This window comes from Manacus candei, unplaced genomic scaffold (assembly GCF_025592945.1).
Source record: "Manacus candei isolate 608988 ecotype Guabito, Panama unplaced genomic scaffold, ASM2559294v1 h1tg000028l, whole genome shotgun sequence".
Classification (NCBI taxonomy): domain Eukaryota; kingdom Metazoa; phylum Chordata; class Aves; order Passeriformes; family Pipridae; genus Manacus; species Manacus candei.
The window spans coordinates 15,361,136-15,381,505 of NW_026138076.1; the positions used below are offsets into that span (position 1 = coordinate 15,361,136).

Genomic DNA, 20,370 nt, shown 5'->3' on the forward strand with positions numbered 1-20,370 from the left:
ACCTCTGCATGTCTGTCAGATTTAGCCAAAATTGGTCACAAGTTTTAGGTACTCAATAGGGGTACTGAAAGGTTTCCTGCGCAATCCCTTCCAATTATTATCTTAGCAAATAATAAGGATTGAAATGTTTCAGTTAATATCTTCTTAGTTAGTCTTTTAAGTTATAGGTATTCTTTTTGGTTTTATGAGCATGTTACAAAAAGTTTCAAGTCAAATGCTGCTGCTTCAGCATACTTATAAGAATATATTAAGGAGTCTTACTTATATCACCCCACACATTAGTCTGACTCTGTTAGCTAGGTGTAACATTACCTAGTAGTTCAGGGAGGCATACTTTAATATGCCAACAGAGGAAAACAGAAATGGATTTTTCTTTCATGATTTAACACTATTTCCACAGATTCTGTTGGGAATGACTTATGGGGAAAAAAAAAGCCCCATTGGAAGGAATTCTATTTAGGTCAGGATTTATGCATGATTAGTCTCAAATTGATGCATATTATATACCTGGTAGAAAAGAGCAAGAATGCATTGTTGGTCACACTGTATAAAAACGGAAAATTAGATAATACTTGAAGTATTCAAGTGACCAGTAATATGCGAAGTGCTGGAAACATGTGATGGAACTAAAATTTTCTTATGTTCCTAATACCTTTTGTAGCTACTGCAGTCTAATGAACCCAAATTTAACCCTCAAATGATGTATTTTTAACAGAAACATAGTTCTAATTATATTTGTTGTTTATTTTGAGAAAGATGAAGAAATAATTGGATATTCTGGGAATATTTGGATCTTCTGGGAAATAAAATTTAAAAATAAAATTTTAAAGAATGCCGAAAAGATTTGTCAGGTTAATTCTGGATACCATTGTTAAATATTGTATTTGTTAAAAGACAGGTATTTCACCATGATGAAATGATTGGCACTTCCTAATCAGGCTTCTTTTGTGTCAGTAGTTTCTACCTTTCCAAAGAGTGATCTAGAAAGCTAGTGTATTACCAGTGCTACATATTTCCATTAAGGAGAAAACTGGACAGACTGTGTATACCAGAGTACTAAGCTAAGGGCCACAATGACCCCTATCTTCTGGGGTTCTAGATGCTGAAATCTTTTCCCAAACAGCTGTGCCTGAGCAGAACTGCCTTGCTACACATCCTGAATGAAATAATATGTAAATGAATGCCACAGGCATCCATCTCCCGTATGGGTTCTGGCTACCTGTCAGGGGCTCATTGGTGTGTCTGTGGCATCTAAGTGTACCTGACAAGGGAACTTTCAGAAGGGCTAAGAAGATGCATATTGCATTTTAGGCACACTGTGTTATGGTGGAGTTTTTTGTAATTATGTGTGGGGACACTGATCTACTACGTATCTACTTCAGTGACATGGTCTTATACAGTAATCTTAAGTCATTTCCAGCCTATGAAATGAGTTCATTTGAACAAACACAGTTCCTGTAAAACAAGAGCAAAAGAGGAAGCCAAAAGCAGGGAATGAAAATAACCACCACTAAAGGCTAGACATTTATAATTTTATATTATTAAAAGCAGTAATAGATGCCTGGGAAAAAGGGTAAGAAATGTGAATTGCAGTCAGCAAGTTAATGGAAATTTTCTTTTAACCTTTAGTCAGTTAAAGGAACTTTTCTCTTTTTTTTATTTACATTTAAGCAATAAAAATAATTAAAAAATCACAAACACCACAAGCATGACAGGAATTATTAACAAAATTTTCTCTAGTGGTAGAGGAGGAGATGTAGAGTATAAAAGCAGCAGTTTGTCCTCCTCCTTCCTTTTGCAGCTGTAAAAATAACCAGTAAAATGTACAGAATGTTGTCAGCTTGAATAACTTTCTTGGTATCCTCTTATACTTGCAGTTACATTTTAGGAAAATGTTCTGCTGTTGAAGCGTCTGAGAAGTATTTTGAGATGACAGCAAGTACCTATTTAGAACCAAGTGCAGAAATTTGACTTAAGTTTGCTTTTCAGTTTGTAGCAAGTCAAAATATGTGTCTAGTAAAAATCCTGCTACAACAGGCAAAATTTTAAGCTTCAAGTCTTTTCTCTGGGGATAAAGACTTAAGTTGTTAACAATTTAAACACAAATGTTAGACCTTTTTCTACTGATGCTGTATGCAGTAACGAAGATTGCTGTCAGGAACAGTTTAGAAACTTAGTCTTTGCTTTCTTTCAGACATATAGTTAACTTTCTCTGTTTCGTGAAGAAACATGAGAAACGAAGGGATTATACCAGTTTCTCTTACTCTTGCATTTATAGCATTCTCAGAAAAAATCACATTAGGAAAAGTGTGTAAGGAAAGAAGTTCCTTATCGTTAGATTTATTCCCCTGCCTTCAGACAGTCACACTTTTCACATACACTTGTCAAGTTCTGGATCTTAAGTCTGACCACAGCGCTCCCAACAAGTGCTTCAGACTTCAACAATTGTCATGAATAGAAACTACCTTATGATTTGCAGCTTACATTTAAGATTACATTAAATTGTTAATAGGACCTTTATTCCTCCCCCTTACGTTCAATCCCTTTATGTTCTTATAGAGAATGATGATCCTGTGATGGATTCTCCTGTATCTGATGCTCTTTGAACATTTGCTCATAGAAAGTAGAACCACTTCTGATTTTCAAAAACAAAATCTTAGCAGTACATTAAATAACAATGTTAGTATTGTATATACTGAGGAAATAGGCTCATATATCTGATATGCTGTAAGTTAGATATCAACCTAAAATTGTTTGTTAGTAATAGTGTAGGCAGATGATCCAGAAAACAGAGCTTTTGAAAGGTTCTTGAAGAACAAGGTGATAAGTTACCTTGTCTGGTATGTTTACAAATTTTTGCAAATTTCCCTGGTCATGTACATACCTATGTGACTTACCTATTGCATTCCAGTAGAAGTTTATGGCCATGTACAAATTATCCAGGAATCCTAATTGTTTAATGACCTGATCAGTACATTTGCAGATAATGTGTGTAAGTAACGTGTACAATAACACCACACTTAACATGAGGACGTATTCATAATCCTGTAAGCAAAACTTAAAATGACAGAAACTATGATATTAGTTGTCTGTCTGTGTTTTTCTCTTTGATTACCTATCTGAAAACAATTTCATTAGAACTGGAGTATCCAGCTCCTGAGTATTCAGCTTCTTATAGGGTGAGGCAATGTGATCTGGGACAAACAGTATTTCTGCTTATGTTTAAGCACAGAAATAGTTCTGTGGGGCCTTCATAAAGCATATGCTTAAGCATATGCTTAGCATATGCCTTGCTGGGTTGGATCTTAGTACAAACACCCTGCCATTTTGTTGTCTTCTTGTTGCATGGTAATGAAATTGAAACATGGAGGAACCATTTCCATACTTTCTGCATTTTTCATTATAGACACTGTCTACCTATGCTCCATCAAACATTTTTTCATAGAAAGAATATATTGGCATATAAACCTTCTTTCTGCTTAGGGGCTGGCAGGAGAGAGATCTGTTCCCAAGGCAGCTTCAAGACAGTTGGTTTTTTGTGTGAGTTCTTGTTGCCACAGCCTAAACATTGTGGTGTTTTTCAAGTTCTTATTGCATTCTCATTGCCCTAGTAATCCTGCTAACAGTAAACAGCTGAAAAAAATTGCTTTTAAAAATTGAGAGAAATAAAATAATCAGCTTCACTGTCCTTTCAGAACTAATGCTCATAATTTTTTTTACCTGCTTCACTGAATGTATGAGTTGGCATATGAAGTATCTGTTGCAGAGGTAAGAGCAGGAGTGCTGTATAGAGTCTTAATGATGTGGGGTAAAATAATTTACTGCCACATGCATATTTGGATATAGAATCCTGCCTGCTAACAAATATGTGTAGATCACCTGCAACGTTTAAACTGAATAATCACTGACTGATTTGGCCTCTTAACTTTGCAGATATTTTCTCAGATTACTCTCTCTAGGTCAACCTGTGAAACTGGCAAACAACATTGATGAAAGTCTGACACTCCTTCTCACAAAAGTCTGGAAAGCTTCTGCCTTCTCCAAATATCTGGGCATTGCTCTCTACCTAAGACAATGAAAATCTATCATTTTCCAGCCAGACACACACATCTATCCTGCTGTTGATCCATCTGCACTCTGTGTTATAAGCCAATTGCTCCTCTCACCAAAGGTCCTTGGAGTAGAATTCATTACAAAAGATGGTAGCTATAAAGAGCACATACTAGAATTAATTTTAGGATTAATATAAATCCTGTATCAAAAATACATCTTAAACCTGCTTTTTATAATATCTTGTGTGAAATGGCAAGGAGTAAATAACAGGTAACTTAGAATCACAGAATGGGTAAGGTTGGAAGGGACCACGGTGGGTCATCTGGTCCAACCTCCCTGCTCAAGCAGAGTTGTCCTAGAGCAGATTGCACAGGATTGTGTCCATATCATTCTTGAATATCTCCAGTGAGGGAGACTCCATGACCTCTCTGGGCAGTCTCTTCCAGTGCACGGTCACCTGCATGGTGAAGAAGTTCTTCCTCATATTCAGTGGAACTTCCTGTGCATCAGTTTCTGCCCATTGCCTCTTGTTCTATTGCTTGGCACCACCAAGAAGAGCCTGGATCCATCCTCTTGATGCCCTCTCTTCAGATACTTACAGACATTGATGAGGTCCTCTCTGAGTCATCTCTTCTCAAGACTGAACAAGCCCAGCTCCCTCAGCCTTTCCTCATAAGAGATGTTTCAGTCCTTTGTCAGCCTGCTTTTATACTCTGATTCAAAACAAACCAGACAAGGTAACTTACCACCTTGTTCTTTAAGAATCTTTCAAAACCTATGTAAGCAAGGAGGCAACTAGCATTCTAGACTGTGCCCCCTGTTGTTACATAGCTAGCAAGCCTGGGATTTCAAAGGGATCTAGACTTCATGGCTACAGAGCTGGAGGGAGAATGACCCCAAAAATTATTCATGAGCTTGGATGCCTTTGTGATGTGGCATTTAAGATTTCATAATATGTTAAGTTATTAATAAAGTTTTAAGTATAATTTTTGGAGTTTCTACACGTCCTTGAAAAAAAAAAAAAGAAAAAAAAAGAAAGAAAAAAACCTCCAGTCTCCTTTTCTTTACTTCCCAGTTCTTTCCAAAATTTTACATGGAAAGAATATTCTAACTTCTGATGGCCCTCTATCCTTAGGTAGCTCTGGGCTGTGGTTATCACCAATGATTAACAATTATTTGAATGAGGTGCAAGCAGGTTAATAGCATGTTACTCCTCATTTAGGCTTTGATTCACAAAGCACTTTCTCACATTTACTTAGTTGTTGATTTATTGGGTGTTAGAGATCCTGCATTAGTGGCTGTAGGTGCTCTAACATCTGATCAAGAAGGGAATTAAAACCCTAACAATAAAGACATGCATCTTGATTCATGAATAAACTGAGGGTGGGGAAACCTTCCTTGACTTCTCACTAACCCTTTTTATAGCTCTATCTGAATGTGGAACAGAAGGGGTGAACAGAATGTGGAACAGAATGCTTTCCTGCAGCACCCCACACTGCAGAACTTAGAGGAAGAGAAGCAGCGACTACAAGTAGATATCAGGGTCTCTTGGAGAAAATAGACCAGGTGTCAGTGAGATTCCCATGAGTCTTTTCAGTATTCTCTTGTTGTGCAAAGTATTGCTGAGCTGAGGTAATCATTGTAGTGTTATCAAGATATAGCACAGGGATATATATTATGTATTTAGCAAAACCAAATGTAGCGATGGTAACCTAATGCGACTGTGGTTAAACTCAGTGTTCTTTTACCTCAGCATGTAAGATCAGGAGTGAGCTGAGTAGAAAAATTGCCTGATGTATGTGACTGAATAGCAGTCTCTGATTTTGAAAACTCATGCACTTCAGTAGTGCTTTGTGTCTGCACAGTCATTATGGGCATTCCGTCGCAGCGTTAGCTGTCTGAGAGCTGATCTTAGCCGATCATCGGGCATCCATTTTGTCAGTGAAGTGTCTGATGCTTCCAGTGGAATGCTCATCTCACCTCTGTCAGGCGTCTATACAGCAAACCCATTCACAAAGAACAATTTTCAGAAGGCCCTTTGCTCCCACCCCCTCTCCCCCTTCTTGAAGTAAGGATCTTAAAGACTGATTGAAACAATGCTGAATAAAATAATTTCAGGCATATGGCTGTTAATTTCATTGCATTCCTTTGGCTCCTACTGCTGGTATCATTGCGTATTTGAATGGTACTTTGGCTCTTTAGAAGCAAGGAATTCAAAATAATTTTAATATTAAATACAAGGCCTGCTGTTGGTATGAGTGCAGTTTGGGTTGCCTTATTTACATGCGTACTTTTCAGGTGTGCAAGACTAATTTGTTCTTCAGCAAAATTAGATTAATGTGGGAATGTTAGTCTTTGTATGCAGTTCCTCATTGAGTGTCAGCAATGCAGCCTAAGCTGTACAGAGGGAAACTCTTAGGAGGACAAAGCTGTGGTGCTAAAACTGAGTTTTGTCTGTTAAAACTTGAGTAAGAGTTAAGTGTGCTTTAGGTAAATATGTCGAAGCCACCTGCTGGAAATCATTTTGGCTTTGCAATGTTCCAAGAGTCCTGTACTCGTTGGATCTGAAAATAAATACCATGTTGCAATTTGTAGCTTGTGGTACCATCAGTGATTCAGTTTCAAGCTAAAAGAAGTCTTGAAAATGGTGTCTCTTCTAGAAGACTGAAAACACTGTGGGAATTTGAGGCTGTAAGAATATTCTGTGGCTATGAAAAAAATCCAGAATTTCAGTTAAAAACCATTTATCAAAAAATAAAATAGAATTTGCCTTAATTTTTAAGAGATCTTTTGGAAACTCTCAGAGGTAGTTTGCTGATAACTGCAGCATAAAAATAATTTAATAACACTTTATTCATTGCCAATTGTCTATTTCCATAGTTCTCAAGAAGTTTAACATGCTTTTTTTTTTTTTTCCACAAAACTGACTGCATAATAGCAGCAGAATTCAGATAGTTTCTGAAGAACACTAAGTTTTTCAAGCAGCATAATGTCTGATTTGTTAAAAATACAAGAGAATACAGCAATATACGTGTTACCTGAGAGGTACAGTTATTCAGACTTCTTGTAGAGTTTAACTGGAATTCTGTTTTGGTATTTTGTTTACTTGTATTAATTAGTACCTTGAGTCTCCCATTATGAAAACAGTCCCTCGTGCATACCTTCTGACTTACTTCAACATAGCCAGGCAGTTTGTATTTTTAATTTATTTTTTGAAGCTGTATTACATTACAAATTCTGATTTTTCCCTTTGTTTTATTCTGGGCCTGATGTGGGAATAGTGCAGAGGGAGAATGACTTTTTTTAGCCTTCAGTATTTTGGTCTCCAGCATGTCTGCCCACTTACTGAAGTAAATTATAGTGGGCAGTGTATATGTAACGATACAGCTGAGACTGGCCAGTATACAGAATGCCATTGGAAACATTTTCTGTATCTATCTTTTTCTCTCTAAAAGAACCTGAATAGAAGAGGTATTAAAGCTCCTAATCCTAAAATAAAGCTATGCCATAAACCAGTAGTAGATAGAAAATAATGTCTAGTTTATCCTGTGACATCCATAGGTTAAAGTCGGCACTTAATGTAGGATGTTGTGCTTTTTCTACAGTTGTAGTTTTGTCTGTAGTGTTTTACTATTTGTTTGTTTGTAAGTACTGTATAGAGTTAGGATATCTAAATAAATTCAACCTTTGTGTGCACTTTACATTGTTTCAGTGCAAACCATTAAAAAACGTGTTGATGTATAGTGACTTGATTCACTACCTCTTGATTCCATTGGGAGTTTTGATATGGATTCCTGTGGATGCCAAGACACATGCCCTGATTCTGTGCATAGAAATACAGCTAGTAACATTACGAATGTCAGTGTTGTCTCTAGAGACATATTAAATCACTGGATGAAAACAACATCTACTTATAAACCATTGAAAAAGACCTGCTAACTTTGGCTGCTTAGAAAATACTTGTAGAGACCTACTCTTTACATTTTTCTGTTTGCACAAAGGAGTGAATAAACCTTATAAGCAGCTTTTAAAAATATTTCCACGTTCCTGTATGGGAATAATTTTTATTTTATAATTTCAAGACCGAAAGTTAATCACCAGTTTTTTATCTCAGAGCATGTGTTTACAACAGAGATACTAAACAGTTGAAAATAGAGTGGCTTATAATGGAAGTGACAGCTCATCTTTAACTTTGGAAGGACAAGCAGTACCAATTTAATTAAAGCTGTGTTAAAATAGGACTGCCATTTGTATCACAGTGGTTCTCTCTCCACGCCTCCAAAAGCCTTGCTGCCATTTTGTACCACACATTCCTATCTTGTGCAAATTAATAGATCGTTTTATTTCCCGCAGGAAATCTGAAGACTTTTATAGCAAAACCTCCAGTGTCAAAATGAACACAGGTATGCTGCATCTGTGAGATTTTTCTTTTACGTGTTGTTTTGTGAGCAGAGAATCCCAAATTTATTCAAATTTTCGTGAACAAATTGTATTTTAGTTGTTGCTGTACTCAAATTAAGCAGGATATTTTAATAGTGTGCCTGCTTATGTGCATTTGTATTCCATATATAAAATTTACATACATGTTTTTCTATGTATGGATATATATGGATACGTGAAATATAAATGCATGTTTAGCCTTCTGTGCTTAAGTTAATATCAGTTTCGTGTGTTTATGTTTTATGTGAAAATACATAAGGACATAGCATCTATGAAAAAATGGTGTTAAAGCATCACATTTTCCTAAGAAAATGCACATGCTTTAAAAATGCTTTATTTTCATTCTGTACTGTCACTTAATTAAGGGACATATAAACACTGCCCTTATTATTAGCTACACTTGTATATCAGGTGAGGATAACTATTTTGTACTTACAGAGGTTTGTATTTCCTCTCAAGTTGATGTGACAGATGTATTGACCAAATTAAGTACTCTATAGGAAGTTATCTTCATGATCTATGACAGCATACTAATATTTGCTCCTGAATTATTGAAGTCAATAGATAATGCTGCTGTTTGTGCTGAAAATGGGAATAGGCCTCTTGAAAGCAGACTGCTGAAATCCTCACCTCACTCATGTCAGGTGTAAATTTTCAGTTGCAGTCAGCTCTTTAGGGTCCATAGGTGAACTGTCTGGTTTGCAGATTAACTGTGGTGCAAGGATAGACATATCCATCCTTTCCAGACTAGTGGTTTTATCATTGACGATAGTGCTGCACCTTGACAGCTGACATGATAAGTGGGACTGGAGGACCTGAACTACTTTGAAGCCTCAATTTCAGCAGCATGCTCTAAATCAAAGGGATTACCTTTTCCATGGTATAGGTTGCCGTTATATGGATCACTGAATTAATCAGGCTTCGTGGCTTCCTGTTGTCGCAAACAACTGGAACTCTGTAGGACCCATTTTTTTTAACAGATCTGTTAGTACGAAGTTAAAATGTATTGGCTTACTTGAAACCATGACATTTGTAAGTATAATAAGACAGAGAAAATAATTTTCTCAGTTGAGTTTGTGCATTTTTGCCCCAAAGTTGTGGTTGTTCTTAATTATTTTTCAAATGCTAACTAGGGTGGCTAGAGATAGACATAAGATTTAAATAATCTGTGGCTGAATGTCTTCTGTTGAGGATTGGGAGTCTTCTGATCACACAGGAGCCTTGAAAACAGACTTTAAGGACCTGAACACACCTGAAATCCTTTCGTTACTTAAGGATATCATGACTGTAAGCTGAACTTTAGTCTGCTCTGCACTTACACAGTGAAAATATTTTTCATTTTATGTATGCTTGATATTAATGTGCATGTTACCAGCTGCACTAAAAGAACATGTAGACAAAAAATGTGGTATTTCCTATCAGTTCTGTTGATGTAGATTGTTTCCTGACTGTAACAAAAAAATAAAATAAAATAACCTGTGAATAGGTACAAAAGTGAACATCTTGCACCTATCTTTGCATCTATCTACAGCATCACTTTATTAAGGAAGAGAGTGACTCAGGTGGAAGCTGTTTTGCATGGTGTTCTGGTCTAGTTGTTTCTCTTTTTCTTTTTTTTTTTCTTTTTACACTATGCTGTTTTTGAACATGAGTGCTACAGTTTTTTTTTATTTCACTACTTCATAACAGGAATTTGTGTGTGATGCAGTTGGAGGTTATCAGATACTATTGATTTGCCACTAGTTTGTTTTAAAAATATGCATTTTATTAATGACTCCTGCAGATAAATGAGCACTCTGATACCAGTAACTACTGGAGTGGCAAAGCTAGTGTATATGCAGCTTTAAAAAGAAAAAGTAAATCTACTGCTTAGAACTGGGTTCCTCTAATCCTGTGTTCCCTGTGGCTGCAGACTTGGCAGTCTGTCTCAGCAAACCCTGTGGAAGATATTTTTGTCTACAGAGAAAATGTTTTGAAGAGCTTTGGTTTTCAATACTCTACCATATATGGGAGGCATTTCTTACCATTTGATGTTAATTCTGTACAACATGTTAGGAAGGAATATTCAACAGCATAAGGCAATGAAGCATTTTTGCAAAAGCAAAGAAATAGAGGTAAGAAGAGGTTTTCAGAAGTACCAAAGGTACTTTGGGCTCATGTTTCCTTTTGGTGTTCAAATGCTGTCATAATTTAAAAATAGTAGTCTAGTAGAATGTGTACCTTTTTAAACCGAGACTAAGCAATCATCAACAGAATAGTATTTTAAACTGTTCACAGGGGTTTTCCTCAGTAAATCTTCAGGTATTTTACAGGTTGATGAGCATCATTACTGTGGTGACTTGACTGACTAAATGACAGAAAACATAAGCCAGCCATGAAGCTCACATCTGATTAAAATGCAAGATAAATGTGCTTACTGTTCATTATACGTATGTGCATGCATAGCTGACGTTGGGGAAGAGGTAATTGCAATGAAGTATAATAAATGGATACAAGTTAATAAGCTAAAATAGATTCTTACTGTCCATCTGTAAATATTTTGGCTGAATTTCACACAGATCATTCTTGATAAATGCATCTAATTTTAAAGGTATTAAACAAGATCACTGTTTGCATTAGATGAAGTACACAAAGAGCAGCCAAGAGTGAAAAGTATGCAATTCTGGAAGACTGCAAATATTTTCTGTTTGTTAAATTTATTAGTGGAAGTCATCACATGGACTAATCTCTTACATTTTGTCTGGGAGACAAGAACAGAATTTCTTGGATCCATGCCGAGTTCCTGAATAGATTGTGAAACCACTTTTAGGTCGCTAAAGCAAATTAGGTTGGCTTCAGTGTTCCAGGCATTCTACAAAACATTTAGTTTTTAGCAGCACCAGAGAACCAAATAACAGTAGGTTCACCTGTCAGTGTAGATCATATGATAAAAGTTTGTCCGAACACCCACAAAGGAGTTCAGAGAAACAGTGGCAGGAGGGAAAGCCCAAGTAATAGCCTGCCTTGCCAGGCTACTCCCAGTCCCCTCATAGGAACCATCAAAGGCCTATTTCCACAAGCCTAGAGAAGCACAGGGACACAAGGGCAGGCAGGAACACAAAATAAGGAAACCCAGGGAAGAGAGGGCCTCCCTTGTCCAGGGCCCTCTCAGGGCTGTCCTAGGAGAGTCTGTGCCCTGTGGTGCAGGCATGGAATGAGTGGCAGACTCAGTGTCTGAGCCCCACTGCTGGAAGGATCCACCCTGTATATGTGTGCTATTCTGCCTAGTGGACCTTCATCCTGCTCAGCCAGAGAAGGGAGGGGGATGAGGCCATTGTGCCATCTGTGTTAGTGTGAGTGCTCGGAGCTGTGTGTCCAGCCATGTATGTACATGGTGTATACATGTGTCTGCTGGGAGCACATCTCCAGTCTCCCTGCTGGTTGGACCTGGGGACACAGAGAGGCAGCAGCGTTGTCTATCTTGGACTTTTGGATTCAGTGCTATATATTTGCCTCAGGTCAAAATGCAAATAGGGAGTAAGAAGTGCTGGTCTAAAGACTTCTAAACTTGAATACGCTGTGCAGAAAATGGGAAAGATGATACCATTTGCAAGTACAGTGAATAGAATAATAATCAGTAAACATTATGTTTGGATGCCATTTTTCTTTTCTTTGAGCTGTAAGAGCTTATTAAAAACTTCCTGCCCCAGGTCCCCTCTTTCACCTCTTCACAAAAGGTCACCATCCTTTCATTTTTGCCAACTTTGTTTATGCCACTGTTTTTACTGACTCTCTGAAACAGTCTTTTCAAGAAACCCACCGCTTGTTCTTAAATGAAAATGATGTTGTTTTGAATTGGCTCCATCCTGCTTTGGAGCAGGACCCAACGAATAGACTATTTGTCAAATGGAGATACAGCTCGCTTAGGGTGATGCTGTCTGTAGTGGGAGCAGTTGCTGGAATTATGAATTCAGTGGAAAATGGTTAAATGTGGAAAGAAACAGAATTAAGGGAGCGAGAGAAAAAGAAGATGGAATTACATTTTAGGCAGCTGTTTTGATTGTGAGTTATTGCCCAACTTCATGTTCTAGTATTGCTTGCAGACATTAGCTGGTTCAAGTTTCCTTTGCTTCTATATTAAAGCAGTACTTAGTAAGACGGGGCTCATACCTGAACAATTTTTCAGGTTAGAAGAATTGTGAATATGTGTATACATATTTGCCCACATATTTTTTTATGTATGCATACATTTTATATAGATTGCCTCACCCTCATATTTTCCTTAAGTAACAGCTGTGCATTATTAATTGCTTAAAGTTTTCAAGTGAAATGAGCAGAAGATCAGTCTCCCGTACTGTTTCTTAACACTCTGTACCCCAGACGTAGGGCTTTTTGGTGTTATTTGGACTTCAAGAATCTGGGTGAATATAGCTAGTATTTACTGGCAATTTCATGTACTATGAAAAAGGAATACAGGCTTGAATAAGCCTCTTGAAGTTAAATGTATAAGGCCATGCAGATAAGGGAAGCAGTTTGTAAACTGCTTCTTTTGAGGCAGCATGCAGGTTCTTCTGATTCTTGCTCTGATACAATGTCCTTGACTTAACAGGAGCCTGACCTGAACAAAGATAGGAAGGTGAAGTCCATCATGCATAAAAATGTGCTTGGCCACACACATTCATATTCTATTAGAAATTTTGCACAACTCAATCTGGTATCAATGTACGGTTATGTCTAAATTGAGTACTAACTGGCTCTCATTATTTTGTACAGCTACTGATAATTAATGGAGGTACAGACTTACATATAGGCTTCTACATATAAGGGTAAATATTGTATGCATCTATCTATAGAGTAAGTTACAACATCTGTTTTATTTAACTTGTATGAAACCACTTCAAACACTTTACTAGATTATGGATCCAATCAGTATAAAACTCTGACTCATTTCAGTTACATTAAAAATTAAATTGAAGCAGAATTTCCTGAAGTTACAGTAATTAAATATGCATTGTCAGCTTTCTTGTTGTGCTCCTTTCTTCCCACTTCAGTTTCTCTATCGTGAAATTCAGGAAGGTAGCTCTTAAAAAACTACAAAAAAGTATCACTTTGTTTTAATAAAAAATGTGACAGTATAACAAAATTGTTTGCTTGTTAGCTTGTATTAAATACAGTATGCTGTCAAAGTCTACCAATATTCAGGTTAGAACAGAGCTTCAGTATCAACACATCATCAAATCTCCTTGGAATTACCTCTAGTATATGTAGATGGTGGGGGAAAGGGAATGCAAGAATGGAAAATGTGAATTTAATTACTGTTGCCATTCTATATTTATGTAAGCAAACCAAAACAAATGGGCAAGATTTGATATCCATTGACTTTGTTTCACTTGTACAAGGCTAGTAATTGATGGCAGGCAGTGTATTGTGTTCAACTACTGCTGACTGAAATCATTTGACCTTTTGCCTCGATCTTTGGAGCTGGCAATGGGTCTTTGGTACTGCTTATACCTGAGGCAGTGACTCTGATGTTTGCCAATGTTAACAACTACTTAATGTGTATCCTGCAGGACTGGTGGCCAGAGGGCTCTGCTATTTCAGGGGAATATTGGAATGAGCAAAGGAATGTCAGGAGCTTGCTTCTTTTGCAGATATAGGTTAAAGATGACTCTGTGGCTCATGTTATCATAAGAAATAGGTTGCAGGTCTTCTTTAAGCATAATTTAATAAACTTTCGTGTCATAGGTCACAGAAATAAAAAAGGCCTTTATAATATTTGTATTATATGAAATTTCAGTAATATCAAATGTGAAAATTAAAATAATTATTATAGTGAAGAGCAAAAAAAATTCTAGCTAAATGTAATATATAAATAGAGTAATATTTATTAACTTGCTTGTACAACTATGATAAAGTTGCTAAAATGCTAAGTTATGGGAAAGATGTCTTCTTATAATAAGAAGATAATACAACACGATTATGATAATAATCGTATTTCTAAAATGCGATGACAGCTCCAGTGAGAGAGGAGCAGAGTAAGGAAAAAAAGACGTGCAAGATCCAGAAGAAAGGGGTTTTTTTCATTCCTCATTGTTTGAAATTATTTTAAATTTCTAATCATTCCCTCACAATGTTATTCAGTTCCAGACGTATGTTTGTTTTATCTTCCATTAGATAAAAAAGGGGCAAAGGGAGAACAAGGATGTTCCACCAAAATGAGAAAAAAATATGCCTTTCCTAGTAATTTTCTTTCTTGAACATAAAGGATCCAGAAGACTTAACAAAAGTACTTTGTCAGCTTATCAAACAGAAGCTTAGTTTTTGAATGATGTCTTCCTAATGTGTACAATGAAATTATTTTACAGTGCAGATTATTGATTAATATTACTCTGGAATGCTTAATCCTTTATCTTCATTACTTTGTTTTTACTAATTAGCTGTAATTAAGCAGTCTTTCAGGTAACAGAATGTGTATATTTCCCTAGTGGATTAAGTATTAAATATTACTTTCTTTGCTTATTTTCTGTGAGGTTTATTGTTGTTTAAAGCTTGTGAAATTTTATGTATTCTGCTAATCTGCCAAACTTGCAAATACACACATTTCTGCAGCAGTTCCCTAACTGCACGCTTATTTTCATATATGTTTGGCATATCTCACACTGTGATTTGTTGCATGTGCTTGCTCCCTTTGTCTGGGGCTGCTGTCTGTATTGTTTTGTGCTTCCAGATAGCGGTGGGTGTGCTCGCAAACGTGCTGCAATGTCTGTCACATTAACAGCTGTGAAGAGAGTTCAGAGTTCTCCAAACCTATTGGCCTCAGGTATAACCACTAACCAGCAAGAGACTACTTCTAAATGGCTTTTTTTATGGTGTTATGTATTCCTGCCATATTACTTTGAAAGGAGGAGAAGGGTAACCCTATTTTCTATTCCTCTGACAGATCTATTACTTCTACAGTGCTCTTTAAAAAGTGGTCTTAATTTCTCTCTATCAATGCTTAGTAGCCATTAATGAAAAAAAAAATAGGAAGACTGAGGAAAAATCAGTTATTTATAAATTAATTTTTCCTTTGATACATATTTTGGGTCTCATGTCACTTGTTTTTTATTCAAGATAATATAGCATGAAAAAGAGGTTTTGTTTATTACAAACTTTTTATATTGAAATTTGATTTTAAAGCACTTCTCTAAGGAAAAGAATCTGAATGTTGTTGTAAAATGATTTTCAGAAACCAGATTAACTTTTAAAAAATCATTTATCAAGCATGTTTTCCTAAAAATATTCAAAACAATAAAAACACAGAATATTCAGTAGACAGGCAGAACTGCTTCTTATCAATACCCCTGTATGGTTTTGCAAAATTAATTTATTTCTAGCACAAATTAGTATTGGATATTTCTTTTTCAGGGTCTGATTCTCAGTCTTCAGATTCAGGTAAATAAAACACTGTGTTATTTATGCATCAGTGCAATACCAGTTACAACAATCTTCTATTTATTTGATTTCATTACTCTATACTTCCTCATTCTTTAAGGAAAGCGCTGCTGAAACTGTAATCATAATTGCTAGTGGTTAAGACTTCAAATTCAGGTCTCATTTGAAAGCAGTTATTTCCTATAACACAGAATATGTTGTCAGGAAAATGAATTGTGTGGGAGAAAATAGACTGCTAATTTGCCACCTTTAGCTTTATCACTGTGACACCATTCAGTGGTACTTGCTATTTCCTTTTTAGTGTCTTACTCAGGATTGCAAGTTCTGCCCACCTCATTTAGCAGCCTGCTCACATAATGTGTTAATTTTCCCAGCTTCTTACAGTATTTTGTGTTCAGCATCTCCCTCTATGTTTGGACAACGTCTTGAGGGCATCGCAGGTCTGAGAATAGAGGAAAAAACCTGGTCGGTTGGTTGGCTGGAAAATTGAGGTGTCATTTGGATTTGGCAATAAGATACATTAGTGGAACAATTAATTGGGTATTGTGGTGAAATTTTGTGAAACTGCCATGACCAACTAAGTTTATGTGAGCTAGGATATTTTTCAAAATCCAACACAGCTGTGAAGTTTGAGAACCTAATCTGTGAAAGTATTTCAGCCTGCTTTGTACAGGAGCTGAAGCACCAGTATCCCAAAAGTACTCCCAAGGTTAAAATCTATAGTCCTATGAAAGTTGTGGGGAGATCTCAAACTGCCATTACCAGCAGAATTTTCAGTGCTTGAATTTTCTAAATTTTAAAGACCAATATTTTGTAGAGAGGCAGCTTTTCTGTGTTCTTTTAACTTCCATGGTAATAACAGCAGCCGTGTCAGTTGAGTAGTAGCTAAAGTTTTCCACAGTTTGTTTAGTAGCTGAGTTGCTGTGTTGAGAGCAATATAGACATCTACTAATCACACACCAAAAAATGGTTTGATTCTTTTTTCTTTACAAAAGCTTGGAGATCTTACAATAATGGAAGTAGAGAGACACTGAATGGAGACGCTAGCAGTTCATCTCTTTCAGCAAAAGGTTTTAGGAGTGTGCGGCCAAATCTACAGGATAAAAAATCACCAACTCAGGTAAAACTGAACACACTGAGTTTCATGCTATGCCATTTGTGTGTGGGGTTTTCTGGGGGGACAGCAAATATAGATGGGATACCTCTATGGAACATTGTCCTGAAGTCTTCCAGATATGGGTCATTACAAACTGGTTTACTGCATAAATAAAGCATTCTCCACACAGGCTGTATGCCTCTAGGTTAATTACCAGAAATTGCTTTCAATGAGCAAGACAAACATCTAAATAAAAGTAGGTCATACACAAGTAAAAGCTTTCTAGGAGTATTCCCAGACTTCAAAGAGTATTTATTAATAGTTTACACTTGGAAAAATGCACCAGTCATCAAAATATCTGAGAATAAGGGTTTATTAATTATAAGGTAGAAAATGCTTCTACCTGTTTTGCGGAACAATGTAATTGGAGCATGCTTAAGTAAAAACCAGACTTGGAAACATATTTATCTGTCCAAAAATATCAACTTACCAATTTTAATACTATCTCTGTTACTACTTTAATTCAAAGGTTTAAGAGGCTCTGTGTGTTTTATATATGTATCTTACTTGTGAATAATAGCTTGCGATCTAATATCATGGAGTACTTACCTACCTGAACAAATTCACAGTAATAACTCTTATGCAGTGTAAGAATTATTTTTTAAAAGAAAATAGATGATTGTGGGCTCCCTTCTGATCCCAGTTTACTCTGAACAAATCGAACATCTGACTTTCTAAACAGAAGCTGTACAGCACTGCACAGGAAAAGGTTGTGGGAATCCAGCCATTTTATTGTCCATTGAATTGGGCAATGTTGAGATGAAGGCCCTTAAGTTACCAGTTCCTTTATTTAAAGATAAAAGTCAAACTGCGTTGTATCTCCTGCTAACATTTACTTTCTTTCTGTTTCTTCTTCAATGTTATTTTGCTGTGTGTGGATGCTTTTGGCAACTAAGGCACCTCTGCCACCCCCTAGAAAAGCAAGAGTAACTAATCACAAGAATGAAATTAATCTCCAGGCAGTAACAGCTGGTCCAGCTAAATACCATCCCACAGATACTGCCTATTACACTAATGAGAAGTCTGTTCAGGAGACAATGTCATTTCAAATATCTAACACAAGTGTGTCCTATGCACAAAAAATCATTAAACCACTGACCTCAAACTCCAGTGCAGGCACAAACCCAGTAGCTGGTATAAGTACTACTTTCCATCAAGGCCAGAGGCAACAGTCTCAAAAACGTAAGGTATCTACCCTGAAATTAACCCGGACACGTGACCCAGCAAGTAGCGTTCATTGTAATTCACAGCAACAGCTCGAGCCTGTTGAAGAGCCAGTATTTCCACAAAGGCCTGTCTCACCTGCCTGTAACCCCATGCCTGAGATACACACAGCATCTCTTTCCATTCAGATAGCTTCCTCCCCTGACAATAAAGCAGAGCCTGAAATCCAAGAACATCCACCTAGTATTTCTCCAGACACTTCAAAGATGTCTTCAAAGGATTTGGGACAAAAGTCTACAGTTCTTCCTTCTTCACAGGCTGCAGAATGCCATGTGGTATATTTAATTTTTCCATCTTTTATTTTAGATCTTCATGAATCACTTAATAACCATCTGTTTAGTTATACTTACATTATCAAAGTTAGATCTTATGTTTTCTGGGTAAAACTACCTGTCACATGGATCCAAACAGAAATGAACAAAACCTGAAGTTTTTTGAAGATTATTTTTAAAAGATTAATTATCTAGCTGAGCTGGGTGGCAGACTTTGTTCCTCTGTGAGTACTTTATGGAGGTCAAATGCACTATAGGAAATGAGTGCATTGTAGACAATGCATCTGCTTTAGTGGCTCTTCCTAGAGAGGGTCTCATTAGAGCATTATACTGCCATAGATGCTGGAAGGATCGAGTATGGATAGAAAAGGGTTAGGTTGGTTGTGGGGTGGAGTTCTACAGGAGCAGCTCTGCCAGTTTGCTAGGCCCACAAAAAATAAATTGTGTCAGTGGGTGCTTTCTGCAAGGCTAGGCACTGCCGTGTGTCCTGTGCAGTTGCGCTCTTAAAAGAAAATGGGCTGATAAAATCTTTTTGTCAATGACCTCCATATGAAACATCACAGGGCACTGAACTTTTAAGTCCCTCTGTTTCCCCTTATGCCTATGAGATGAAAAATCTTTGTTAGCTGTACTGACCTCATATAGGAGAAACAGGACTATCAAGCACACAGCTTAGGACCAGCGGAGTCTGAGCAGGGTTTATCACCATTCAGAAAGTCACTGAGTCAAATAAAATAAGCCCGGGACCAATAAAGCAGCAGTGAATACACACTAGTCAAAAGGAGAGCTCTGAATAAAATTTGTCATTTCTACTTTGCTTTACTTAGTCACGTTAAGATTTTGCTATATAAAAAGTTAATTATTCTAGTATATCTACTGATATACCAGCTTATCTATGTTGGAAAGCCTTTAGCTGGAGGTAGAGATTGCTATAGATCTAAGCATATGTGCCTCAAAGCTTTGTCTGAGTGAGGATCCCGTCATGGCATATTTGTGTTCATCTAGTTCTGCTGGAAGCAGTGAGGCTACTCTGAATTAAATATGGCACTATTTTGCAATCTGAAAAGTCCATTGACAGCCCTGTTCTCAACAGTAGTAACACATCTGCTTTCCCAGACTGTTGTTCTTTCAGAGCATCACATTCAACCAAGTCTCTACTCTGGAAGCCTCAAGTATCTACATTAGCAACAAGATAGTTTTAAAGTTGTAATATATCTGTTTTCCCTTTCAAGTCCCAAGTAAAAATTTTGATCAGAACAAAGCTCTGTGAAAATATATGGCAGCAGTCTGCAATGCTCCTTTTGAATTGACTCCATTAAAAAGTGGGAGCACAGAAGGATTAATCACATTTGTCTTTTTCAAGACTAGACACAAAACTATCATTTTAAACCCTTCTTTTAGGTGGCATAAAATTAAGAACATTTTGAGGAAAAAAAGTTGCTTTACCCTTTAGAAGAACCAGTCTGCTACTCAGTGATTTTTGTCAGGTAGAACAAGTCAGTTCAAGCAAGAGCCACAGTAAAGAAATCATGTCAGAAACAGTAAGGAAAGCAGAGCAACAGCTTTTTCTAGTAGATAGGAAGATTATAAAGGACAGGCTTGCAAGTCTTTTAAATATGGGCATCAGGGGATACTGACAGTAGAACAGGTGTAGGTGTGTAGGTGGGGTCAATGCAACTTCTGTGTTATGTTATCTCCTCACTTAAAAATAGTTTTTCAGCCTGTTAGAATATGATGCATTATAAATGCTCAGATAAATCAAATTATCTCTCAAACAGAAAGTAGTTGTATGACAGCTAACAAGGATTAGGG

General features: G+C 36.8%; 1 protein-coding gene across 14 annotated transcripts in view; it reads left to right on the forward strand.

Moving 5' to 3' along the window:
* Positions 1–20,370, forward strand: part of SORBS2 (sorbin and SH3 domain containing 2) — a 161,581-nt gene that overhangs the window by 71,992 nt on the left and 69,219 nt on the right. For 6 of the 14 annotated variants that reach the window (XM_051790649.1, XM_051790640.1, XM_051790650.1 and 3 more), the window contains exons 3-6: positions 8,407–8,456; positions 15,200–15,292; positions 15,880–15,906; positions 16,902–17,026. In XM_051790649.1, the coding sequence (XP_051646609.1) occupies positions 8,447–8,456; positions 15,200–15,292; positions 15,880–15,906; positions 16,902–17,026 (255 nt within the window). In that variant the 5' untranslated portion in view covers positions 8,407–8,446. Of the gene's footprint in view, positions 1–8,406; positions 8,457–15,199; positions 15,293–15,858; positions 15,907–16,901; positions 17,027–17,958; positions 18,562–20,370 lie in introns of all 14 variants that reach the window. The other 8 variants (XM_051790645.1, XM_051790646.1, XM_051790647.1 and 5 more) reach the window with 4 other exon arrangements.